The 26,786-nt window shown below is 37.3% G+C and overlaps 1 protein-coding gene across 2 annotated transcripts in view; it reads left to right on the top strand.

Annotated features, from left to right (window-relative positions):
- The window catches only part of LOC107678031 (neuroligin-2-like), an 88,807-nt gene that overhangs the window by 28,371 nt on the left and 33,650 nt on the right, over positions 1–26,786 (top strand). For both annotated transcript variants that reach the window (XM_016473143.1, XM_016473142.1), the window contains 2 exons: positions 4,905–5,620; positions 24,006–24,059. In XM_016473143.1, coding sequence (XP_016328629.1) covers positions 5,134–5,620; positions 24,006–24,059 — 541 coding nt within the window. In that variant the 5' untranslated portion in view covers positions 4,905–5,133. The remainder of the gene's footprint in view (positions 1–4,904; positions 5,621–24,005; positions 24,060–26,786) is intronic.

Raw genomic sequence — 26,786 nt, 5'->3', positions numbered from 1 at the left:
AAAAAATGTATGTGTGTGTATATATATATATATATATATATATATATATGTGTGCGTGTGTGTGTGTGTGTGTATATATATATAGTTTAAACATATGTAAAGCATCACATAGTGTCTTGATTAATATGAGACTGATATAATAAAATGATAAGCCTAATAAGAACTGTGTGATAATAGTAACAGTAATAATAAAATAATTGGATAAATGTTTTTTTTTTTAATCAAGTATATCAAAATGTCACGCTGCTGTCACTTTCTGACATGTCATGTCAGTTGCCCATTAGCACAATTTGACATACCATTTAATATCTGAAGGGCGCATTTTGTCCTGTCAGAGATCTTGATCACATGACTGGGAGACATTTTCACTAGCTTACTGAGCGTATATCATAACAAGGGCCTGATCTTGATGAGCTCGGAAACCTTTTACCTGGGGAGCTGAGAGAGCATGCTGTCTTTTTCTTGCTGTCTTTATACGCTCTTGATTTATTACCACACGCTGGCGGTGATGTAACTGCACCTCAGCAGGTTATACGCGTGTTTGTGTGGCTGTGTATTTGAAGGTGGGGGGTCAACTAAAAACTGCATATTTATGAAGTTCAATTGCAGCCCCACCAGGCCAGGGTGAAACTTTGGCCTTAATTGTGTCTCATAAATATTGATAGGTTAGGATATTTTGGTGTTCCAACACACCCAACTACGCATAAGCAAAAGCAGGATCTTCTTAATACTGCAAGTTCCTCACATGTACTTTTCTGAGTTGATCTCTTCTGGTGTTAGCTCTGGATTTTGACACATGAGGTCATGAGAAGGTCTGGTGATGCGTCAAATCCAGTGTTTCACTCGTGTCCCTATTCCTTCACCTTTTCCTTAGTCAGGTTCTCCTGCAGTTGGTGATTTTCCACTCCTGGTGTTTTGTGTCCAGGTTTGGTGCTTTTTGGATGATTAGCTGTGCTTTGGTTGCCATGGAGATGCCGAGTACTTGAAGAACAGCATACACTGGATGGTTCTGTCTTCACTCTTGACTCTTGATTTCTTTGTAGAATCTTCCAGCTCCTGCGAGGATGCTGCCCAGATGTTTCTGTAAGATGGTTTCTGTTTTGCCTGTGCAAACGTACATGTTTTCCTTCAACTGTTCAGATTGGCTGTGTGTTCTTTGTGGCTGTGCAGACATTTACTTTAGCATACATTTACTTCTCTATAAAGTCTCCAGGCTTTGATCAGCAGAACGGAACAGTTTGCTCAGGGCCTGTGAGGAGACATTTACTTCATTCTCGATTTTGTCGATGTAGATCCTGGGACCAATGGTTGTCACTTTAAAGCAGTTCTACAGCCCTCATGGTGTCCAAACTATACTCACAACTCCCACACACATTGGTATTCTGCTGTTGAGAAGAAGTCAGCCTACATCTTTTCAAAGTTTTTTTGACTTGTGTCTGTTGGCAGTCAAACTTTTTTTTTCTGGTCCTTAAACCACATCTGACAGTCCCTTCGAAAAACTCGCAGCTATCTTGTTTTTATTTCCGCAGATTTTTGCAAAATTCTGAAACCACTTTGAAATTGTCACATTTTCCTCTGGTTTTCATGTTAAAATGTAAACAGACATTTAACAAGCCGGTAAGGGAGTCTGCATTCCAGAACAACATCGGCTATTGTGCCAGTTGGGTTGTGCTTAAACCATTTATGATCTTTACCTGGTAAAAGAGCACTGTTTAAGATGTTTAATACTCTTTTTACCATATTTACATTTTTTTCCAATTGCTAACAAGCGTTTACCAATACTTAAAGGGATAGTTCACCCAAAAATGAAAATTTGATGTTTATCTGCTTACCCCAAGGGCATCCAAGATGTAGGTGACTTTGTTTCTTCAGTAGAACACAAACGAAGATTTTTAACTCAAACTGTTTCAGTCTGTCAGTCATATAATGGAAGTGAATGTGAATCACGGCTTTGAGAGTCAAAAAAACATGCACAAACAAAACCAAATTAAACCCTGCGGCTCGTGACGATACATTGATGTGTAAAGACACGAAACGATTGGTCTGTGCAAGAAACTGAACAGTATTTATATAGTTTTTTTACCTCTGATTCACTGCAATGTCCGAACTGTCCTGAGTGCGTTTGCGTCTTCTTCTTCAGCCGGCGCGTGACGCGTCTTCTTCTTCTTGCTTTACGGCAGATCTCAGACTTATAAGTGCATTACCGCCACCTATCTCTCAAATGGACCATTGACACTCCTAATTGAGATTGCAGCTAGGGATGGGCGATATGGGTTTTAAAATATATCACGATAATTTCTGATATTTATTGCGATAATGATATCAATGACGATAATTTAGGGAATCCTGTTTCTTTAGAGAAAAGTATTATCTTTCCTATTTTTACCCAAAATATGGTGTTGTGAGCATTACCGAGTACACACGTAATGTAATGACTGTTTAATTCATACTGCAAGCCGGCGCGATGCAACGCAACGCGTAAAAAGACAGTATAAGTCATTATAATCCGTAATTATGTCCCCACTGGATGCAACAAATGGTTCGTTTATAATGGGTTTTAATGTTTTTGTCTCGTCGCTCTGGCCGGACAGGGCATCACAGTATGGTAGGGGCATAACATTTCCGTCACACGCTTGAGGTATTCGGCCAATCACAACGCACTAGATAGCTGGCCAATCACAGCACACTTCCACTTCACTTTTCAGACCGATGAGCTTTGTAAAAATCGATGCATTTCAGAAAGGCGGGACATAGAGGAGAAACAATAATGTACAGTATGTGGAAAATAATGTGTTTTTTGAACCTTAAACTGCATAAACACATTTCATTACACCAAATACACTAAATAATGTTCTTTTTAGCAACATCATATGACCACTTTAAATGAATGTACAGATATGTTTTTACAAGTGTGCAGTATACAAATGAACAGTTTTCGGTTTTCTATGTATAAATGTGTCAGTTATGATGGACAGTGTACTGTTATGAAAGATTGAATTGTTCAGGCTGAATATAGCCTGCGGGAAAAACTGTTCTTGTGTCTGGATGTTCTGGTGGTCAGTGCTCTGTAGTGCAGACCAGCAGGCAACAGTTGGAAGAGAGAGTGGGATGGGTGTGTGGGATCCAAAAGTGCATGATTTTCCTCACTCTGGAGATGTAAAGATCTTGGAGGTTGGGCAGAGGGAACCAAAAATCCTCTCAGCAGTCCTGACTGTCCGCTGTAGTCTCTTGATATCTGTTTTGGTAGCTCAACCAAACCAGACAGTCCTTGTCCAACTACTCTACCTAGTCTACCTGGTCCTCTCCCTGGTCCAACCTGTGCTTTTCCTCATCCAACTCTCCCTCCTCCAGACATTTTCTTTCTTTTTCTGCTTCTCTGTGTTGTTCTGTATTGTTTTGAACAAAACCAATCCAGAGAGTGCCTTTTTATTGTGCATGGCCATGTAATGGAAAGACTTATAAAATAATTATTCATTAAGATTGGAATCAGCTATTTCTCAATTATTAGTAATTAAAATAATTTTTATCAGCTCTTTTAAGCTGCTGTTGTGTGTTTAAGCATTTTGTAAAAAAAAAAAAAAAAAAAAGATCCATGATTTTGGTATTAGGTAAACTTGTGTCAAAAGAAAATGTAAGCATTTTAGAAACGTGTTAATTGACTGAATATTGCATGAAAACAACATGAATTGTGTTAATGGTATGGTCACAACAAACGGATGTTGTGCTAATTGTGTTTAGAGTTTTGAAAATGTGACTAAAGATTGGACAAAGGGATGTTGGCAATTGAAAAAAAAACTGTAAATCCATACCACATATTTTCCCCCCATGATCAGTGTATAAAATCCAAAAATACTGCAATGCTTCCACATAGGCCTACTTATGTTCACCTTTATTATGAGCCTAAATGCGTAAACATATCTTATGCTTTGCCTGTATCCAAATATTCCATGTAGTTTGTATCAGATTTTAGTTTTAGATACTCTTTGTAACAGTGTTGTTATTGTTAATTTAATATAAATTGCTTAAAAATCATTTTTAAATTGTTAATGTAAATTTTAGATGAAAAGGTAAGCTTAATAAACTTAAATGCCAAGGCAACTATCTGAAATAAGTTTAAGCTGAAGTGCTAAATTATTCAAACTTAAATAAAATTAAATGAAAGCCCCTATTTAAAATATTGAAATAGAAATCAATATTTTAATTAATAATAGTATATACTGTAAATAATGTTAAAATAACACCACTTGGTACTGGATGCCTCTATTGTCCATATATTTTTAAGCACAGATACATGCTGTCCACATGACTGATTAGTCATTCTGGAAGCAGTTTCCAGGACCAATTGCGTATGACATCATCGTTCTTGAATCACTGATTCCTGTTACCCTGTATGACTCCAGAATTAAGTGTCTCATTATAGGACGATTTTAAATTGGTCTGTCTCCGTACACCCAGTCCCCATTCATAACGTCTTTTTGTGCCAAAATGGCTATAAATGCTTCCCTCGCATTCCTCGTAGATCATTATGTCATGTGGTTAATTCCTGCCTGTAGATGTATGTCTTTAGCCGTTGTGGCGCACCTCTCGACGATGTGGCAACACGCTGGAGAGAACTACCCATGGTACAGATACGCATCTGTAATTATGCGCCTTAGAGAATACTCCAGAAAGAGAAGGAGATATTTCAACCAAGATATTAAACAAACATTAAGAGAATCATTATATACAGTGGAACAAATGATATTTAATTAGATTCATGTTTCACATGTTTATGGTTGATATGACTTTTAAACCTCAGGCAATACTGTAATTACCTTTTATTGTGTTCGATAGTGTTGGAATGCATGTTTTACTGTCAGCAGTTAATGATATCTGTCTTTCTGCCTGTCTCTCTCTCCCTGTAGGAAACTAATGAGCAAATCGCAATAGATGCATATGTTGCACTAACATCAGGATGAAGTTCTTCGCCGCTCAGTGTCAGCAGGCCTCTTCTGTGCTCTGCTGAGGATACGCACACCCTCACTTCCACAAAGCCCTTAACTTCGGCGTCACCGGGACGGCTTGAAACTCTTCTCCCTTGTCTGTTTCATATCCTCCCCCCATCGCTGGGGCGCTGCTCACCCCAGCCAAAGCATGTCATCAGTGGGCGTGGCACGATCACGGCGGGAGACGGCCGGCTCCTGCCCGCGCCGTATATCTGAAACTTGCCTGGTGTGGCTGCTGGGCTTGGCACTTCGCCTGGCACTGTCCTCCTGCCAGCGGGCAGACCTCACCGCCGCCAAGCACCCTATGGTCACCACAGGCTATGGGAAGCTTCGGGGCGTACGCAAGGAGCTGAACAATGAGATTCTGGGTCCGGTTGAGCAGTACTTGGGCGTCCCCTATGCCACCCCGCCAGTAGGCGAGAGGCGCTTCCAGCCCCCAGAGGCACCAGGCTCCTGGCAGGAGATACGTAACGCTACCCAGTTTGCACCAGTGTGCCCACAGAACATCCACGGGGTGCTGCCAGAGATCATGCTTCCCGTATGGTTCACTGACAACCTGGATGCTGCCGCGGCTTATGTACAGAACCAGAGCGAGGACTGCCTTTATCTCAACGTCTACGTTCCCACAGAGGACGGTAAGTTTCAGAAGTCCATATAGGTTAATCTGTGGTACATTTATGTTTCATCCATGTTCATTCTAATCACCTGTATTCTTCTCAAGTGATTCTATCCTCTTCCAGAGCTTACTGTAGTGGTATGGGGTACAGAGAGATTACGGGACGTAAAACAAATGATTCAAACTCATTTACAACCATTACACCTCCAAATAAGACAATTTCTTCATAACCCGTTCTCCGGATAACCTTGGGATCCTTTTCTTTTTGTTCTCCTATAAAAGAAGCTACAGTAATCTGTTGCTTGTAATCGCATTTAGGGTTTAAGTTAGATTACTTGCATTTAGTGCATACAAAAGGGTAGTTGCCAGAGATAAAGAGAGCAAGAACTCTTTTGAGCGCAAGAGATATTTAACATGTTCCAGTCAGTGATTGTTACTGAAATTGCACGGGCAACAATCTGAGCATGTGCTAAAGTCTCTGATAAATGGGATAAAAATGAGTATGCATGATATTATAAACAAAAAATGGTTGCCTTTCATTTAGCATTCTACTAAAAATATTGTGATTACTACCATTTCTTATATTATTTAGAAAATATTTACTCAGCAGGATATTCACTCGGAATTAATTTTTATTATTTAAATGGGCCTGTAGTTTGTAAATGGATTGTGCAGAGACTGCTGGGTAATGTCTCACTGTGCCAGCTCTTGAATTGGGTTGTCATAGTCATGGGAGTATGGCAGGCAATGCGTGTTTGTTCGAGAGATGAAAGCTCTTCAATGATGAAACCATATACACAGGAGGTCTTCTAATGCTAATAGCACTTTTGCATTTTAGCAACTCTGTGTACTCTTTGAGTGTGTTAATGTGCCTGTCCATTACAGTGAGTCAGTAAATCAGTCTTCCTTAATTTGTAGATATACATTCACTAAGTGCTGTAGAGATTGCAGTCAGATGATGCATCCATTGCAGGGGCGATTCTAGAATTTCAGTCTTCGAGCAGCTCAAATGATGTAGCTTAGAGGAATACTTTTTGCAAGTGATCACAGGTTTGAATCTTGCTCTAGCTTTGAAAATAAAATAGGTTGTCAGGTTACACTTTATTTCGATAATCCACTTTAGACATTCAACTAACTCTCATTAGAGTATTATTAGACTGTTAGGTTAGGATTAGTGTTAGGCTTAGTAGAATAAGTTGGTAAGTAATTGCAAAGTTTTTTAAAGTCAGTAGACTGTGTGTTAAAAGACCATCAAAATAAAGTGTTAGCAGATATTAAACAGACAGTCTACTCTAATGATTAAGAGTTTATATCTAGTTGATAAGTTACTTAGAGTTCTGTCATGACAACTCTGGGAGAGTTTTATCATTGTAATATACATGACAGTGTTAATGTGTTTGGTCTTGGCGGAATAGTTCTGCTACACTGCTGCCGCGTAGTTATTACTAGTACCGAGAATTGTTACTGCCAATACAAGCACAGACATGCTGCTGTGAGCATGTAGGAAATACTGCTGCTGCACATGTAACATGTATGAAATAACCCCCATATATAACATACATGAAATCACCCCGTAGCAGATCTATACAGGTGAAGTTGGGGAAGGTGGAGGGTTTCTGAAGTGCGCTGCAACTGCTACAGCAAGCACTAGCCAAGTATTTGAATGTTGAGCAGCAAGCTCATTGGCTGCTGATATGTAAGAAACCAATCAGCTGCCCCATGTGAATAATCATATGATTATATCAGATTGATTTGGAACCTATCGGCCTACACCATCTAGAGTTTCATGACAGAACGTTGTATTTAGTATATTGTCTAAAGTGGACTAATAAAATAAAGTGCTACATATTGTCAAGTATATCTACTGTTAATGAGACAACATCATTTTTGAAGTCTCAGTTTAATCTTATTGCTGTCTAGGAGAAGAAATTGCAACATTAAATATCTCATTTGTGCCTTTTCTTTCCTATCAGTTTCTTAGCAGTTTTCAGCTGTAGATCCACATGTAAACATCATAAATAAGAATGAATGAGATAAATAATTAGTGATTAATCTTAATCTGAGAGAATTTTCACACAGTAAACTTGGAAACATCAAAAAGTCCATGTGTTATTTACACAAGAGTTCAAAGAATCAGCTTCTGTGAACAGAAATAGATTTTTCCCTAATAAGAAATAATATTCAAATTTGGGCCACATAACAAGAGAAGATATTTTTTCGTAATTATGAAGATGAATTGCATGTACACACAAGGGAATCTGTGAGTATGTGTTTTATGTGTATAAGGTTGCAGTATTTTTACAGACAGCAATGCAGTGGATCTGCAGTATGCATGCAGACGTATGACTGCATTGAAAGTGTGTGAATTCTTCAGACGGGACTTTGATGCTGCCTTTGCAGTGTTAATATGGGTCTACAACACAAAAAAAACACACAAAAACCCTCTTGTTCACAGCAACCCAGAAAAACAGTTCCTCCACAGTAAGTGATTAATGCATCTGACAGTGTTGTGGTGGTGTACACGCTCTCCACACTCATCGCTTCCCATGTTTTTGTGTGCCAAGCGCCACTGCGCAGCTAGTCTTATCAAAAAATCGTCCAGCACACACTCACTGACGGGGATTCCTACACAGTCACTGCGCTGAGAATCATTCACAGGTTTGGGAGGGATTTAATGGATCTGGACTTGGCGCTTTCACTCCATTTCAGTTTAACATTTGGTGGGTGTTTAGTGTAGGGTTTTTGGACATGTTGGTGGGGATGTGAGTGTTGTTTACAGCCAAAGGAGTAGAAGGAACTGTAATGATCTCATCTATCTCTCCTTCTTGCTCGTTTACTCTCTTTCTCAGGCATTTTCAGACTTTTCGAAGAAGCCACAAATATGATGATCCTCTTGCAAGGGATCTCCTTCCTAAAGCCCATTTATGCTGAGTGTTAAAAATTAGTATGCATGATATTATAAACAAAAAATGGTTGCCTTTCATTTAGCATTCTACTAAAAATATTGTGATTACTACCATTTCTTATATTATTTAGAAAATATTTACTCAGCAGGATATTCACTCGGAATTAATTTTTATCAGATTTAATTTTTTAACTAATTCTGAGCTGACAATATGCATTGCATAGACAAATAGATAGATAATCATAAAATTCTAATTACAAGCATCTTCTCACCTCTAATCTTCTCTTGTATTAGAACATAAAAGTGATCACTCTCTCTGTGAATTTGAAATTGAACTAATTATACAAATCAGCCACAATTAGTTTAGTCGGTTTATGTGATTAATGCTTAATTGGAAATGCTAATTCTATGCTACATCCAGTTTAACAGCCAATATTGTTTAATTTTTGTTGCGATGATTGCAAGGCCGCGTTATATTGATATTCCTAAATATTTCGGGAGGAATTCTCACACAGTTAATTGCGTCTGCTGACAGTGCTGTTTATTTGCTCATTCTGCTTACTTTGTTTAGCACAAGATGAGGCAAATGTTTGGTTTGTCAGTCTATTTTTATCCATCTCTTCCCATTTCTGCTATTTCAGCTCAGATCACTTCATGTATAGTCTTCATTCAAATTTGTTGAATGAATTTAAATTAACTTTAAATTAACTATTTTTTTTTTACTGATCAATGTGCATCATTTCTGCATATTGTTAATTCATTGTTTCAAAATCTAACCAAAAGCCATGACACCATTGCTTACTGGTTTCTTTCTAAAATTTATTTGCATACTGAATTGCATTTGGCCTTGTTTTCTTCTCTTTAAACTGCAAAGACTGCACAGAAGTCACATTATGTGTGTTGATTCTAATGCACAGCCGGCAGAAAACAAGACTGGGTGTCATGACAAAGCCAAAGTTTAAGGAGCTTGCAATGTGGCATTTCATTTACTCAGAACCAAAGCATAAACCTAAATTCACCTAAAAATGTAACACTATTCATTATCTGCCGTACAAGCACTGGTATTTCCTTCAGGCATGTGGCATTTGACTCTGAAAAAACGTGACGTACGACTGTGCTTCAGAAGCAGAGGTGGGGCCGCTTCTCGGTCACGTCAGGGGAAATTTGATTTCACCCAGACGTGTTTTGTCAAGCAGATTGAAGCGTAGCGCTCACTTCTCTTCATTCAAGGCTGAGCTCCAAATAAAAAATCCCTTTAATACAATCAATAAGGTGCACAGCTAAACAAAAAGATGGTAACAGTTCAATAGTCAATTGAAGCTTGGCAGCATTATATAAATGTAGATTCACTTAGCGGCACTGCAGGTTGGGAGAATTTTGCATTTGGGGTCTAGTGATGTTGGTGAAGGTAAATAAATAAATAACCAGTTGGTCGACGCTGCAGAAGAACTATGGTGTCAGTAGCTTTTGATGCAAGAACAAAACTCAAACTAATGCTGCTATTTCTGCCGTCCTAACAGCCCTTGGTCTGGTGAAAATTGGATCAGGATTCTTCTGCAGGGGAACGAGAGATGGAGAGAAAGAAACAGAGAGGCAGCGAGGGAGAGTGTGTGTACATAAGATGCATATGATCCTATTGTCTTCTCATTCTCCTCTAATTGGCACAAGTATATAAGATTTGCTCTATTGTTTGCTTGAAAGGAGAGGTTTCTGCCGCTGTGGGTCTGCTGGTAAGGCTGCGTGTGATAGAGATGCTGAATTATGGCCCACGCTGATCAATATTCAATCAATGATGCTGGTGATTGATGACCCGGCCGTGACATACAAGCATACACACACTGGCCATGCTCCTCATCACCATTCTACTGCAGAATTTTCGAATAAGCAAGCTCAGTATGTACAAAATATCTTCAAATTATATCCCAATAAATGTCAGGAAATTGGCAGAATCACACAGCAATTTCACAGAGACAGAATTTCTGATATAATGACCAGGAATCTGTTTTATCTACAGTTAGAGATCAGGTTTCAATTTAAAAACAATCCAGGAAAGACGGAAAAATTGCAAATTAGATCTCTCTAAAGGTGCACTTAGTCATTTTCGATAAAATGATGGACACAGTCATATCAGTAGCCAAATAAAAGCTCAAATAATTCAGTTGTCAAAAGGACAACTTTTTTATTTTTAAAAATCATGCAAAACAATATGGTTGATAATATTTATGATGGATAAGTGTTATTAAATCACCCACATTAACAGGTGTGGGAAAAGTTTTCGACCCTGTTCCAGTTGTGATAGGAATATGACTATTGAAAAGATTTTAATGCATCGAAGTTTTCCAAAAAACAACTTTTGTATAGCAAAAACATGAAGCTGATATTAACATCTTCCACTCACATTCATATTAATGTCATTACTGTACAGATGTCTCATGCAGATGTCTTGCATCTATTTTTATTTTTCTCAGTGACATGCATGGTGAATATGGATTCTTGAATAGAAATTAATGAAACTCATAACTTTTATCATGGTGGTTATAAGAATTGAAATCCTTTCTTATATATAAATGAGACATTGGCCAGTCAGTTTACTCTAGAATGCATTAGCATGCATATTTGCTGGACCAGTGTGAAAATAGTCGTTTTTACCTTATAAAGCTAAATAGGCTATTTTTTTTTATTATTATATTGTTGTCAGATTTTATTGTTGGTTATTGAAACATAATCTTGACATACAGTTTTGTAGATTTTGGTCTTTCTACATTGTACAGCTACTAGAGAATAGCTGCCTGGGGCTGTTATCAAGATGGCCGCCAAGAGAACAGGGACAGGGATTTTAAGAGAAACATCTGAAACAAAGTTAATGCATAACTGAGAGCAAATCTGGAGCAGCCACGGAAAAAATTTAAAAAAGTGAATGTTTGAATTTGAATGTTATGATAGCTGTAGATAGGCTTGATTCACCTCTGCGATGAACTATCAACTCATGCTGTTCACCAACAAACACAGTTTCACAACCATGCAGCTGTTCAGAAAAGCAGAACACACGGATAAAAACACATCTGAATCCAGAACACCACATTCATGCAGCTTCTGAGTGAGTGTGTGTGTGTGTTCATACAATGTGACAGGATCAAATGTGTTTGTATTTGTCTAGTCAGTGGAATGTTTTGAACCCAAGCCCAGGGCAGATCAGATATCAGTTATATTGATGTGTTTGGCCGCAGCCGTGTTGTGTGTGGTGGTTTAAGAGCTGTGACACCTTCCGCCTCCCCACAGTGCACAACAGCTGGCAAACCTCTGCGATATACACATATGCATCACTGCACAAACACCCATATAAACCCAATCTCCGGCATACATATGTGCCTAAAGCCATATCATGTAGGGTGACGTGCACACACACATAGTGTAAATAGTCATTTCTTACTGGGACAAGGGTTGAAACCAATGCTGTGGATCATGACAATCCCCTGCAGGCAAATCTCCCATTATACTGTCTCCTTCTCTCTCTCTCCCATATTTTTCTTTTCCCCCCTAAGTACAGTAAGTTCAGCTGCATACGAAAATTTGTCTTGCTGTTTTCCCTATTGAATCACTCCAAACAACTGCGGGCAATTCAGTGAGAATTAATTGTGGCCTCTGATAGCGGCACTTGTTTGCACGCTCTGTTTGTTATTGTACCGCCCGAGTCGTATTGAAGTTGTGCTAGTCAGGTAACAGCGCAAATGTGTAACGAAATCTGTGCTGAATGCAGTTTGCATGATACAGTTCCCACTTTTGTGGGTTGTTTTTGAGCTCTTGATATTAAAGGATTCAGCATGTTTGCATTTATTTTTATTTTTTTTGTCAAATCTCACAGAATCTCACTTGACATTTCATCCCAAAATCAAATGGAAAAAAAAGAAATTTTTATTATTTTCCATGAAGTAATCCAAGCCTATTAATGACTTTTTTTAAGCATTCTGGCATTCAAAATAATCATACCTCTGCCTAAACTGAATGTTTTATTTTGTTTTATTGTGATCCCCTTTCCGAATCTGCAAAATGTTCATTATTTTACCAAAATAAGAGGGATTATACAAAATGCATGTTATTGTATTTAGTACTAACCTGAATAAGATATTTCACATAAAATATGTTTACATAGAGAAAATAATAGTTGAATTTATACAAATGACCCCATTCAAAAGTTTACATCCCCTTGATTCTTAATACTGTGTTGTTACCTGAATGATCCAAACTGTGTTTTTCGTTTAGTGATAGTTGTTCATGAGTCCCTTGCTTGTCCTGAACAGTTAAACTGCCTGCTGTTCTTCAGAAAAATCCTTCAGATCCCACAAATTCTTTGGTTTTCCAGCATTTTTGTGTATTTGAACCCTTTCCAACAATGACTATGATTTTGAGATCCATCTTTTCACACTGAGGACAACTGAGGGGCTCATATGCAACTATTACAGAAGGTTTCAATGCTCACTGATGCTACAGAAGGAAAAACCACGCATTGAGAACATGTAATGTTGAAAACGTGAAACATGTAACTATCTTCTGTAGCCTCTGCAGGGCAGTACTAAAGGGAAAAAAAAAAAAGATATTTTGGCAAAGTAAGAAAAATGTACACACACCCCCTGTATATATATATATATATATATATATATATAGAGTTTGCTTTGAGCACTGCCTATCTCCGACCTCCCAACCATCTCTATCTGTGTTTTGATGAGGTGGTAAAATAGTCTTAAAATCAAACTGTACTAAAGAAAAAAAAAAAAAAGATATTTTGGCAAAGTAAGAAAAATGTACACACACCCCCTGTATATATATATATATATATATATATATATATATATTTACTCTTTTGGGGTGAAAATTTGAACTGAACATGTTTTTGTGAGTGTGTTCAGCTTCCTGCTTACTTTCACTTTTTTAATTTTGTCAGTTTCAATTTTTTATTATTTCACCCCTGTGATATTCTTGCCCCTATATATGGCATGGGTCTCTCCTTCAGCCTGTTTTATTGTGCGTCAGGCAAAAAGTCTGATTACTAATAGCAATAGCATCTCTCTTTCAACCATATGATTTGATATCAGTTATGTCTGTAGCACAAACGATGAAGGATGCGTCAGTGACACAAACCAAAGTTCAGTGCTTAGCGCTAGGGGTTTGTTTTGAATCCACAACCCTAAGTATATGAGCAATACTAGTAGTGTCATTTGCCATAGCACGTACCACTAACAACATGGCAGCCCCTCTTTTACAGTGAAAGGTCTATTAGAGCCAACAGCTCTACACAGAAGCACACACATCTTTTATCTCCAGCTGTGCTCTGTGTGGGAAGGCAGCCGTGTTCTCGTCTAGCCGACTGTGTTAGTCCCTGCCACAGTTCTGCCTCCGCCAAACACCAAGAATTCTCCATTTTTATTACCGGTTTGACGAGTGTTTGACCATCCATAACGCTTTATTAAAAGCTGTATTTCAGAGCACAGCAAGATGCAGCAGACGCAGACAGCTCACCAGAGAGAAAGAGCAAACAAGAGATAGATAGAGCGCGGCAGGAGAGCGAGAGAAAGAGGAAGATAAGGATGACACTTGTTTGAGTGGGAGCAGCTGGGAGATTGCTAGCAGTAACTGAAGGTTTATGTCATGGGGATATGGACAGTCTTCTTCTCACTCGCCCACGGGCACTGAACGGCAAAGAAACACAGCTCCGCGCACTCATACGCACATGCGTGCTCGATGACCTCATTTACAAGGAGCTCTTGGAGACGATTACGACGGTGATTCGTCCCTCTCCTGAAATTTCACTGAAAAACTGGCCATTACATCATGTCACTTGAGGCTGCGCTCACCTCCTTACTGGGTGACTTTAAAAACAACATGAAATGGTATCTGCAACCCATTTCGCTCTTGTAATGTTACATTTTTGAGTGAAGCAGAAGGTTTAGCGGGAATGATGATGTAAGGTGTGGCTTGACTGCATCCATCAGGATTTGATTGGATGCTGAAAAGTGGGCTATTATATTACAGCTAATATAGTTTTCCATACTCTAACAGTTTTGTTTACATCCAAGGGTGTCTATATCATAATACATGGAGAAAGCTTGCAGATAGAATTTCCATTTCCATTTTTTTTTATAAATTATTTTATTCAGCAAGGATGCATTAAATTGATCAAACGTGACAGTAAAGACATTTACAATGTAACAAAAGATTGCTATTTCAAATAAATGCTGTTCTTCTGAACAACAAAGAATACTGAAAAAAGTTCACAGTTTCCAGTCCAATATTAAGCAGCACAACTGTTGTGATAACAGTGATAATAATAAGAAATGTTTCTTTAGCACCAAATCAGCATACAAAGAAGACTGGAGTAATGATGTATTAATATTTGTATTAATAATACTGTATTAATACTTCACAGTATATTAATAGTAGTTTTTGATTTTTAAAATGCAGCCTTAAGAGACATGAGACTTCTTCAAAAATATATCCCTTAATAAAGATCCCTTAATCCTACCCCAGACCTAAACTTAACAACTACCTTACTTATTAATAAGCAGCAAATTAAGAGTTTATTGAGGCAAAAGTCATAGTTAATTCACCAAGCCCTTCACTAGAGTCAGTGGTGAGCTGTGACATGCAAGGCAGCAGACTGTGGAAAATGCAAGTCTATATTTTATGCTTTTAAGATCCTCCAAAAAGAACTGGGTACTACTAAAACATCTACTGTGATATTGTATTAAAGTACTTTTGATTTTTATGTTGCTTACAAAAACATTTGTCAAAATAGATGGCTACTTTTTAATGGCTGTCAATAGAGTGCTGCAAGGATGATGTCATTTTGTAGGCCAACCAGGAAGTTAGCTTTGGCTTTTGGATTATTGTAGAAAATTAGCTTTGTGACCAACAAACGTTCAAGATACAGTCACACTTTATTTTGGGGACCAATTCTCACTATTAACTACAACTTTTGCCTCAAACTCCTAATTTGCTGCTTAATTAATAGTAAGGTAGTTGTTAATTTTAGGTATAGGGTAGGGTTAAAGGATTTAAAAAGTGGTCATGCAGAATAAGCCTTTAATATGGGCTTTATAAGCACTAATAATCCAACAATGTGCTAGTAATATGCATGCTAACAAGCAGCTAGTTAATAACCCATGATACTTTCATATCGAGATTATCCAGATTATCCACAACATCCGAGATTATCCAGAAGTAAAAAGCTAAAGTTAGGCTATAAACAAACGGTAACTGTTTAGTATAGGGACCAATTCTCACTATTAAGTAGTTGCTTACTAGCATGCCTTAATAACATATTGGCTGTTTATTAGTACTTATAAAGCACAGGCTCTGCATGACCACATTCTACATCCCTAATCCTACCCAATACATAACAACTACCTTAGTAACTATTAATAAGCAGCAAATTAGGAGTTTATTGAGGCAAAAGTCATAGTTAATAGTTTGTAAATAACGAGAATTGGACCTTAAAATAAAGTGTGACAGTCACTATCATTAAGCTTTTGACAACTCTTTGTTTAAAATCTACAAGTTAGAAAGTCTGAATAGTTTGCAAGACCGTAAGTATAAACACAAAGAGGCTGTAAACTTGGACTAGTGAGTAGATGAGTTTTCCTGTTTGACGTGATGATGTTTAGTGTCCCTGACACCCTCCATAGTCCCACAATTTGCGCTTAACCGGTTTGGGGAAAAAATAACATGATTAGCATGTCACGCATCAATTTCATTTTGAAGGTGTCTAGACAAATGACTTCCTGAAGGCTTGATGTGTCACGCCTGGTTAGGACACTGTGTTAGTTACTGTATTCTATCCAGCCACTAGTGCAACAAGACATTTCATTGGTCTTGTGGTTTGTAATTCCGTAGTGTTGTGCTCATAAGCCCCGCCCACATCAAAATCTCACTGATCAAATTTTGCTAGACATATCTGAATATTAAACATCAAACGTGCTTTGACTGACCAAGACTGCACAGTATTTTGCTTTAAGAGTGGACAGAGAAAATACAGCCGCTGGAAACTGGACATGTCATGTCTGGTTAGGACACAGTGTAAGAGTTAATACAAAACAGAAAGAAAGAAACTGCTGTAGCTATTGTTTATTGGCTCATCTAGAGTCTTTGGAGGGCAGATATATATTGAGTACTAAAGAAAAAAAAAAAAAAGATATTTTGGCAAAGTAAGAAAAATGTACACACACCCCCTGTATATATATATATATATATATATATATATATATATTTACTCTTTTGGGGTGAAAATTTGAACTGAACATGTTTTTGTGAGTGTGTTCAGCTTCCTGCTTACTTTCACTTTTTTAATTTTGTCAGTTTCAATTTTTTATTATTTCACCCCTGTGATATTCTTGCCCCTATATATGGCATGGGTCTCTCCTTCAGCCTGTTTTATTGTGCGTCAGGCAAAAAGTCTGATTACTAATAGCAATAGCATCTCTCTTTCAACCATATGATTTGATATCAGTTATGTCTGTAGCACAAACGATGAAGGATGCGTCAGTGACACAAACCAAAGTTCAGTGCTTAGCGCTAGGGGTTTGTTTTGAATCCACAACCCTAAGTATATGAGCAATACTAGTAGTGTCATTTGCCATAGCACGTACCACTAACAACATGGCAGCCCCTCTTTTACAGTGAAAGGTCTATTAGAGCCAACAGCTCTACACAGAAGCACACACATCTTTTATCTCCAGCTGTGCTCTGTGTGGGAAGGCAGCCGTGTTCTCGTCTAGCCGACTGTGTTAGTCCCTGCCACAGTTCTGCCTCCGCCAAACACCAAGAATTCTCCATTTTTATTACCGGTTTGACGAGTGTTTGACCATCCATAACGCTTTATTAAAAGCTGTATTTCAGAGCACAGCAAGATGCAGCAGACGCAGACAGCTCACCAGAGAGAAAGAGCAAACAAGAGATAGATAGAGCGCGGCAGGAGAGCGAGAGAAAGAGGAAGATAAGGATGACACTTGTTTGAGTGGGAGCAGCTGGGAGATTGCTAGCAGTAACTGAAGGTTTATGTCATGGGGATATGGACAGTCTTCTTCTCACTCGCCCACGGGCACTGAACGGCAAAGAAACACAGCTCCGCGCACTCATACGCACATGCGTGCTCGATGACCTCATTTACAAGGAGCTCTTGGAGACGATTACGACGGTGATTCGTCCCTCTCCTGAAATTTCACTGAAAAACTGGCCATTACATCATGTCACTTGAGGCTGCGCTCACCTCCTTACTGGGTGACTTTAAAAACAACATGAAATGGTATCTGCAACCCATTTCGCTCTTGTAATGTTACATTTTTGAGTGAAGCAGAAGGTTTAGCGGGAATGATGATGTAAGGTGTGGCTTGACTGCATCCATCAGGATTTGATTGGATGCTGAAAAGTGGGCTATTATATTACAGCTAATATAGTTTTCCATACTCTAACAGTTTTGTTTACATCCAAGGGTGTCTATATCATAATACATGGAGAAAGCTTGCAGATAGAATTTCCATTTCCATTTTTTTTTATAAATTATTTTATTCAGCAAGGATGCATTAAATTGATCAAACGTGACAGTAAAGACATTTACAATGTAACAAAAGATTGCTATTTCAAATAAATGCTGTTCTTCTGAACAACAAAGAATACTGAAAAAAGTTCACAGTTTCCAGTCCAATATTAAGCAGCACAACTGTTGTGATAACAGTGATAATAATAAGAAATGTTTCTTTAGCACCAAATCAGCATACAAAGAAGACTGGAGTAATGATGTATTAATATTTGTATTAATAATACTGTATTAATACTTCACAGTATATTAATAGTAGTTTTTGATTTTTAAAATGCAGCCTTAAGAGACATGAGACTTCTTCAAAAATATATCCCTTAATAAAGATCCCTTAATCCTACCCCAGACCTAAACTTAACAACTACCTTACTTATTAATAAGCAGCAAATTAAGAGTTTATTGAGGCAAAAGTCATAGTTAATTCACCAAGCCCTTCACTAGAGTCAGTGGTGAGCTGTGACATGCAAGGCAGCAGACTGTGGAAAATGCAAGTCTATATTTTATGCTTTTAAGATCCTCCAAAAAGAACTGGGTACTACTAAAACATCTACTGTGATATTGTATTAAAGTACTTTTGATTTTTATGTTGCTTACAAAAACATTTGTCAAAATAGATGGCTACTTTTTAATGGCTGTCAATAGAGTGCTGCAAGGATGATGTCATTTTGTAGGCCAACCAGGAAGTTAGCTTTGGCTTTTGGATTATTGTAGAAAATTAGCTTTGTGACCAACAAACGTTCAAGATACAGTCACACTTTATTTTGGGGACCAATTCTCACTATTAACTACAACTTTTGCCTCAAACTCCTAATTTGCTGCTTAATTAATAGTAAGGTAGTTGTTAATTTTAGGTATAGGGTAGGGTTAAAGGATTTAAAAAGTGGTCATGCAGAATAAGCCTTTAATATGGGCTTTATAAGCACTAATAATCCAACAATGTGCTAGTAATATGCATGCTAACAAGCAGCTAGTTAATAACCCATGATACTTTCATATCGAGATTATCCAGATTATCCACAACATCCGAGATTATCCAGAAGTAAAAAGCTAAAGTTAGGCTATAAACAAACGGTAACTGTTTAGTATAGGGACCAATTCTCACTATTAAGTAGTTGCTTACTAGCATGCCTTAATAACATATTGGCTGTTTATTAGTACTTATAAAGCACAGGCTCTGCATGACCACATTCTACATCCCTAATCCTACCCAATACATAACAACTACCTTAGTAACTATTAATAAGCAGCAAATTAGGAGTTTATTGAGGCAAAAGTCATAGTTAATAGTTTGTAAATAACGAGAATTGGACCTTAAAATAAAGTGTGACAGTCACTATCATTAAGCTTTTGACAACTCTTTGTTTAAAATCTACAAGTTAGAAAGTCTGAATAGTTTGCAAGACCGTAAGTATAAACACAAAGAGGCTGTAAACTTGGACTAGTGAGTAGATGAGTTTTCCTGTTTGACGTGATGATGTTTAGTGTCCCTGACACCCTCCATAGTCCCACAATTTGCGCTTAACCGGTTTGGGGAAAAAATAACATGATTAGCATGTCACGCATCAATTTCATTTTGAAGGTGTCTAGACAAATGACTTCCTGAAGGCTTGATGTGTCACGCCTGGTTAGGACACTGTGTTAGTTACTGTATTCTATCCAGCCACTAGTGCAACAAGACATTTCATTGGTCTTGTGGTTTGTAATTCCGTAGTGTTGTGCTCATAAGCCCCGCCCACATCAAAATCTCACTGATCAAATTTTGCTAGACATATCTGAATATTAAACATCAAACGTGCTTTGACTGACCAAGACTGCACAGTATTTTGCTTTAAGAGTGGACAGAGAAAATACAGCCGCTGGAAACTGGACATGTCATGTCTGGTTAGGACACAGTGTAAGAGTTAATACAAAACAGAAAGAAAGAAACTGCTGTAGCTATTGTTTATTGGCTCATCTAGAGTCTTTGGAGGGCAGATATATATTGAGCACATGACATCAGCCCTTCAAGGCAAATTGCTTTCATGTACTGTTTTTCTAGGTCTGCTCCCCTTGCAGACAGTGAGAGGGAGACAGAGAGATAAAAAAAGCCGAAAGAGAGACAGAGAGAATATACTGAAGACGTCTCTACACGGCAAGCCAGTCAGGGAGGACAAACCTGCTGGTTACACTGGGATGGCGTACTGCCGGGTTTCCTGTCACGCATCCCTGTCAAAAAATACCAAATACACACTCGCTCAAACACACTTTCTCAGGAAAGAAAGTGTTTACTGCACAAACTGTTCGGCGGCTCAAGATGCACACTGCCATCTCTCAGACTGGGAGTAACGCCACATTCACAGAGTCTGGTTTTTCCTTTCCGACTTTCACCGCACCAGGCGCTCACCAGCCCACGTACCACCCAAGACTCATCCCACGTAAATGATCGTTCCTCCATTTTAAGTCTTCATTATCATGCTTTCCGCTCTACCTCCACACCGACGGCATCTCTCGTGTCTTCTTTCACTTACAGGGGTATTCTTGGCCTTAGTTTTAAAGCTGGTGCATCGTCTTCAAAGGCCAGCAGGATTAGGTTTCTTGGAAAAGCCTAAGCCCTAATGGAGGCTGTAGACCATATAGTCGGAAGCAGGAACCAGTAAAATAGTGAAAGCTTGATCTCCAAATGCTTTAAGTGTCGATAAAGTGCTGAAGTTGCTGAGACTTAATCACACACACGCGCGCTCGTTCCATACTCCCATCAACCTGTCTCCTGCTCTCCAGCCTTTACTGGAAGAACTGACCTGAGATGGTGAATTGAACTGAAAATCACATCAGCATTGATCGAGTCTCAAAGCTTAAGTGCAACTCAGGAGATTCAGCTCCGAGGAACATGTGAGAAGGTGCACACACTCGACTATTTGAGGACTGAGCATGTGTCTGAATAAAGTTTATTTAACTTACAGAAACTATTTTTTCAGTGTACTTAAAGGTGAAGTATGTAATTTGTATATGTTAGGTACCACTAGAGGCACAAAGTTGTAAAACTGTTTCACAAATGCTTGTTGTGTCTTTTTTTTTTAATTATTGGTCCGATAGAAGCCCGATAGTCCCACCCCAAACTCACACAATAGAGTGCAACAATGGCTGTCCACTTTTTCATTGAACTTTGTTTCCGGAAGTATTTTTCCCATAGATATTTTAAAAACATTATAAAGTTTTTGTTTAACAATTAAACCAACAAGCTATGAGGTGAATCACATGACAAACTTCAAAGCTACAAGACCGAGTACTTTATTGTGGTAAAGAACTACACTTCCATGAAGCATCATATAATTGAATTAAAAACGATGGGTAAATATAGATCTATATGATTGCATTTATTGTGTTTATTGGAAAACTAGTGTGAGATTCAAGAAATATTGATACATTTTTTTTCTGCAGAATCATGGGTAATGTAGTTTTAACAGTAATTCTGCTATAAAACATGACTATTTAAAAAGTAACTTAAAATAATGTGGACTGATAACATCAACAAAAGAGTATTCCATCGATTAACAACCTGGCAGCTCACAGTATGTCTGTTTTTAAAGGTTTATAAGTTATTTTTAAAAATCAATTCCCCTATGGTGAAAATGAAGGGGATTTTTACTACTGGAAACTAACTGTTATGCTATTTTTTAAGCCAGAATTTCTGTGTTGGGCTGGTCTGGATACTCAAGCAGACTACATCCGAAATCATGCAGTGTCAAAGCTTCACGCTTCAGAATTTAAGCTCAAACAAACTGATCATTTGAAATACTCCTTTCATCATACTATATAATATGTAAGTTGTTGTACTTTGACTTTGCACAAAAAATCAACCTACTAATGGCGTGCTTTTACTTATTTCTGCAGTATTAACTTGGGTTAGGAACGATGATTACTACACTGAAAATATGACACTTTCCCTTAAAATGTAATTGTGAATGTATATGTGCTTAAAGAAAAAAATCAGGTGAAGAGCATTTGAAGTCAGTTATGAGAATACAGTCTTGCTGTATATATGTGCATTATATGTGTGTTGGACAGACTGGGTGAGAATTATATGCACAGCAATGACAAATGGGGTGTGTGTGTGTGTGTGTGTGTGTGTGTGTGTGTGTGTGTGTGTGTGTGTGTGTGTGTGGTCTATTGGTGTGGAGAGCCTGTGAAGCAGATAAACGGTAAATAAATGGAGACGATTTCTATCTCGTCTCTTACAGGCCCACCGCCAGTACTGAGAGTGGGGGTAAGGGGTCATACTGATAATACCCATTAATGGCTGTCGCCACACAAACATTTAGCATTTAACCTCAGTTAGCGACAGATGCTAATGTGTCTCACTGCACCAGATCCTCTCAGCTCCAGTCCTGAAGAAGCCCGCTACTGTTGCAATACAAACTGATAAATGCTAGGATCTGTTTCAGTGGGGTGAATGACTTTTGTGTGGCATTCAGACTTTTACATCAGACCTGACTTTCAATACAGTATCATTCAGCACCTGACGCTCAATAGTATAGCTACATGCTAACTATAGTTTACACAATGTCATAGTTACAACAGTTATTGTTTCAATAAAGTTGTTTATAAAAATGCTGTTGTTTTGTGAGGGTATGATTAGACTTTTAATGTGGTATTTCAAAGCACTACAAAGAATACCTTAGTAATACCATAATAATCATCTAAAATTATGTTATATGTATATAACCAGTATATTGTGGTATTTATATTATATATTACCATTTGATAATATTTTGATTTTTTTTGTGTGTGTTTAGTAATTAAAAAAATAATAAAAATGAATAATTTTATTTTTTTATATTTGTACTCATTTTGTTATGTTTGGTGTATATTTGTTATGTATTAATGTTTCATGTTTTTTATATTATGATATAATTGTAATTATTTTTTATTTCTTTTACTTCTTTGTTTCAATTACTGCAAATTATTTTTTTAGTTTTACTTTAACAATACTAATGGTAACATCCAAAAACCAGGTTGTATCATGTATTATTATTATCTATACAAAATGTATATTATATAATAAAGTATATAATATATAATAAATACTTCTTGTGATATTAATTTGGTGAAATCTATGGCTACCATGATTACTTTTGTTGCTGAACAAAAGGATAGAAAGGAGTCATAGTCAAGTTTGTTGTCATTTTTCACATTTCGAATGTATTCCACTTTTTGTTTTTGTCTATTGCGCTGCAATGTGAAAAAAAGACAGTAAACCTGATTTGGCTTCAAATTCCACTTTGCTCAAGATACTGATATTGTTTGTAAATTTGAATGAATAAAGTGTTCATTTATAGCTATAAATGTATGTCCTTGTCAGATGCTTTCTTAAGAGCATTACACAAGACGTTTGTGTATTTGTTTGTTTGTAAGACAGGAAAAGAGAGATCAGAGTTTCAGCAGTCTTATCCTGTGAGGGGGAGTTTTTGTCCCACAGGACATTAAGTCGGAGGACTCCTGAGGGCCGTTGCACTAAACGCAGCTTTGCTACAGTGTTTCCACATGTCTCATCACTTTCTCTATCTGGGCACAAAGAAAGAGGGCTGGACATTTGTCATTGAAAGCCTGGCATATAACGAATGAGTGGAAGGGAAAACTGAGGAAGAAAAGTGAAAACATCGTAGCTGCTAGTAGGGATGTTAGCAAGTGTCACACCACCATCAGTTCCTCTCTCTCCCTTTCTCTTTCTATGAGTTTGTTGTCTGTTTTGCTCTTCTGCTTTGGCTGCTGTTTTTGATTCTTCTTTTAAATTGGGACACATGATCTCTTGCTAGTTTTTTTTTAGTTTTGTTTTGTTTTGCTGTTTTGGAATTTTTTGCTCTTTTTGTTTAAGCGCAGTAAAATCTTTTTGAATTTTGTCTTTTCTCTTTCCCCCCCTTTTTGTCTTAACCCCAGGTCCGCTCACAAAAAAACACGATGAGTCTTCGATGAACAGACCGAGGGACGAAGGTATTTTTCTTGCATGTTTTTCCCTTTTTGTCTTGTTTTTCAGACTCTTTTTTGGGGGGCGGTTGTAATGTGTGCCATTATTTCTCTTGATTATTTTGTCTTGTATGTTTTTGCAATTTGCTTCTAGCTCAACTAGCCACAGGCACAAACACGTACATATGCTCAAGCATACATGCACTAATTCATGCACTGCTGATGTGGTTATTTGTGCTGCATATATTTTAATTTCTTCTCAAAACAAATGATTCTTACATCATTTCATTACAACAGGCTTTTATTTTAGGAATAATCTCCCATCAACAGTTATTAAGATTTCATTATACGTTTTGTGTCCTTTTTGATGAATGGCAAAGGATTAGCCAGAAATCAATAAACTACAAATCCCATCAGCCCCTTGTGATTTAGTGCAATTTCATTGGCTGACATGCATCTAGCTGAGAATGCAGTAGAGTAGCTAATGCAGTAAGTCTATAAAAGACAACAGGCTGGATTTATTGCTTTTAAGAGCAGAGAAAAATATTTTCTGAATGTTCTAATAGTATTTAAAATTACTTAATATTATATCTTAATATTGCCTAGATTTTATTAATAAACAAATCTAAATAATTGCACTAGTCTTATTGCTCATATTTTAATAATAAGGGGAAAGTTGCAGACTAGCTCTTGTTGTGTATATGTGTGTGTTTACAGCATATACTGTTGTGTCTGAGCTCATTTGTGTTTGTTTGTTTATGTGGGTGTCCTTGCACATGTGTGTGTGCGCATGTTGTTTACTCCATGTAACACACACTTTCACAGTTTCCACTAAATGTGTGTTTCTGTGTTGTGTTAAAAAAAAAAAGAAAGAAATCTGGCAGCTGTGGTTGCCAGAAATTGACAGCATTTGGTGCCTGTATATTTTGCAGTTTATGACAGTAGGCTATATATATTTTAATTTGCCAGCCCATAGGAAGTACTTAAATCTGCTTTGTACTAAATATATTGATGTTCATTATAATAATAATACGTATGGTCACATGATGGCGATGAGTTCATAAAAATCGGCCTTAACATGAACCACAAACATGTATTCTCTAGTGAAAAATAAATATACTAAAATGTATTTGAAATATATTTATTTCATGCTAAGTATATACTACAAATACATTTACATATGTATGTGCTTAATAAAAATACTCTGCAATTGTACTTTTAGTATACTAAACTGGTATGCTTAAAGTCTGCTTAATTGGAACAACTAATGTTGTACTTAATGCACTTTAATTGTGCAGAAGTAGTGCTGAAGTTCAATTAAAGATATACTGGAGTATATTTGATTTTGTTAAAGTGGAACTATTGCAAGTAAACTGTATGTACACTTTAAATACCTTGCATTTAAAGAGAGATATTATTCAAAGATCATACAAACATCATCAATAGTGTAGCGTCTGGACCAATCAAAAACAATTTTTCATTTGGGACTAGTTTAAGTGTTTATGTGGTTAATAAAGTCTTACTTGTATGTCGTAAGACTTGACGTTGTTCATTGTTTGCTCATAACTGGAGTCACTTAATCATGCAGATTTATGCTACAAGCTCTTTGTAGAATTGTACAGTAAGAAAGTTATTTCCCTTAACCAGGAAATTAACGTTCTTAGAATTGACAGACAGTTGACCCTGAGAGGTCAGCTAAATATCTACAGCGGATCTAAATATTTATAATTAATTATAACTAGTTATGATTAATTATTCATATTTCCCTTATGAGCTGATTCGCTACAATAGTGACACACATATAATATTAAAACACATTTTAGGCCTAATATTGTGCATTGTGCACAAGTATTACTCCAAATAAAGTTTAATTGTAAGTTTTTATATCAGCAAGTCTCAAGAAATATGTCAGTAAATACAAGTATGTAAATTTGAACTATACTTAGTAGGAAATAAATATTTTAAATATATTACTTTTTTACTAGGCTATACATTTTTAAATTAACTAAACAACATAAAATCTAACACATGTACATAGGTAATAAAATAAATCAGAATAAATAAAACTTTTTACTAACTCAAAAGTGCCAATTACAGTGAATGGCAACTGAGAATGTTAAGCTTCAGATGCAAAGTCACCATAAATGTGTTATAAAAGTAATCCAAACCTTCTGAAATCATACTTTGTGTTAGAAACAGACCAATATTTTAAGTTGTTATTCACTGAAAATCTGCCTAAACCCTAGTCTCACATAGTCAGATCTGAAGGCTCTGGACTCCATTCCAGCTATTCAGGGTCCAGGGACCAGCCAAGAGCATAGGCATAGCTTGACATTTGAGTTTGGGGGGGCCAAACTGAACTGGTGGATTTGGTCAGACGTACTTTAAGGCTGTGTTCTGTGAAAATTAAATAACATTTGGATGTAAATGGTCGGCATAAAAGTAGTGTGCGGCTAAACCGGCTGAGTCCTGTGAGATCACCTTTATCTGATTGTCCGAGTCCGGAATCATTAAGCACGGCGTTAATATCTTCATCGGAGTTTTTTGTTGTCTCCAGATTTCTCTGCAGTTCGTGCATGTTGTTAAAAACGCGGAACATCATTTTATACCACACAATAGGCAAGTATTACCGTTAAGTCTATTATCCACCAAAATGCAGATTCGTCACGAGAGCGGCTCCAGAGCGGATCAGGAGCCCTCCCTGGGCTTAACGGGGAAACAGGAGCCCTCCCTGGGCTTAACTCGGGATCAGGA

Source organism: Sinocyclocheilus anshuiensis, unplaced genomic scaffold, assembly GCF_001515605.1.
Source record: "Sinocyclocheilus anshuiensis isolate Anshui unplaced genomic scaffold, SAMN03320099.WGS_v1.1 scaffold260, whole genome shotgun sequence".
In the NCBI taxonomy this organism is placed as follows: Eukaryota; Metazoa; Chordata; class Actinopteri; order Cypriniformes; family Cyprinidae; genus Sinocyclocheilus; species Sinocyclocheilus anshuiensis.
This window is presented reverse-complemented; position numbering and strand designations above follow the sequence as displayed.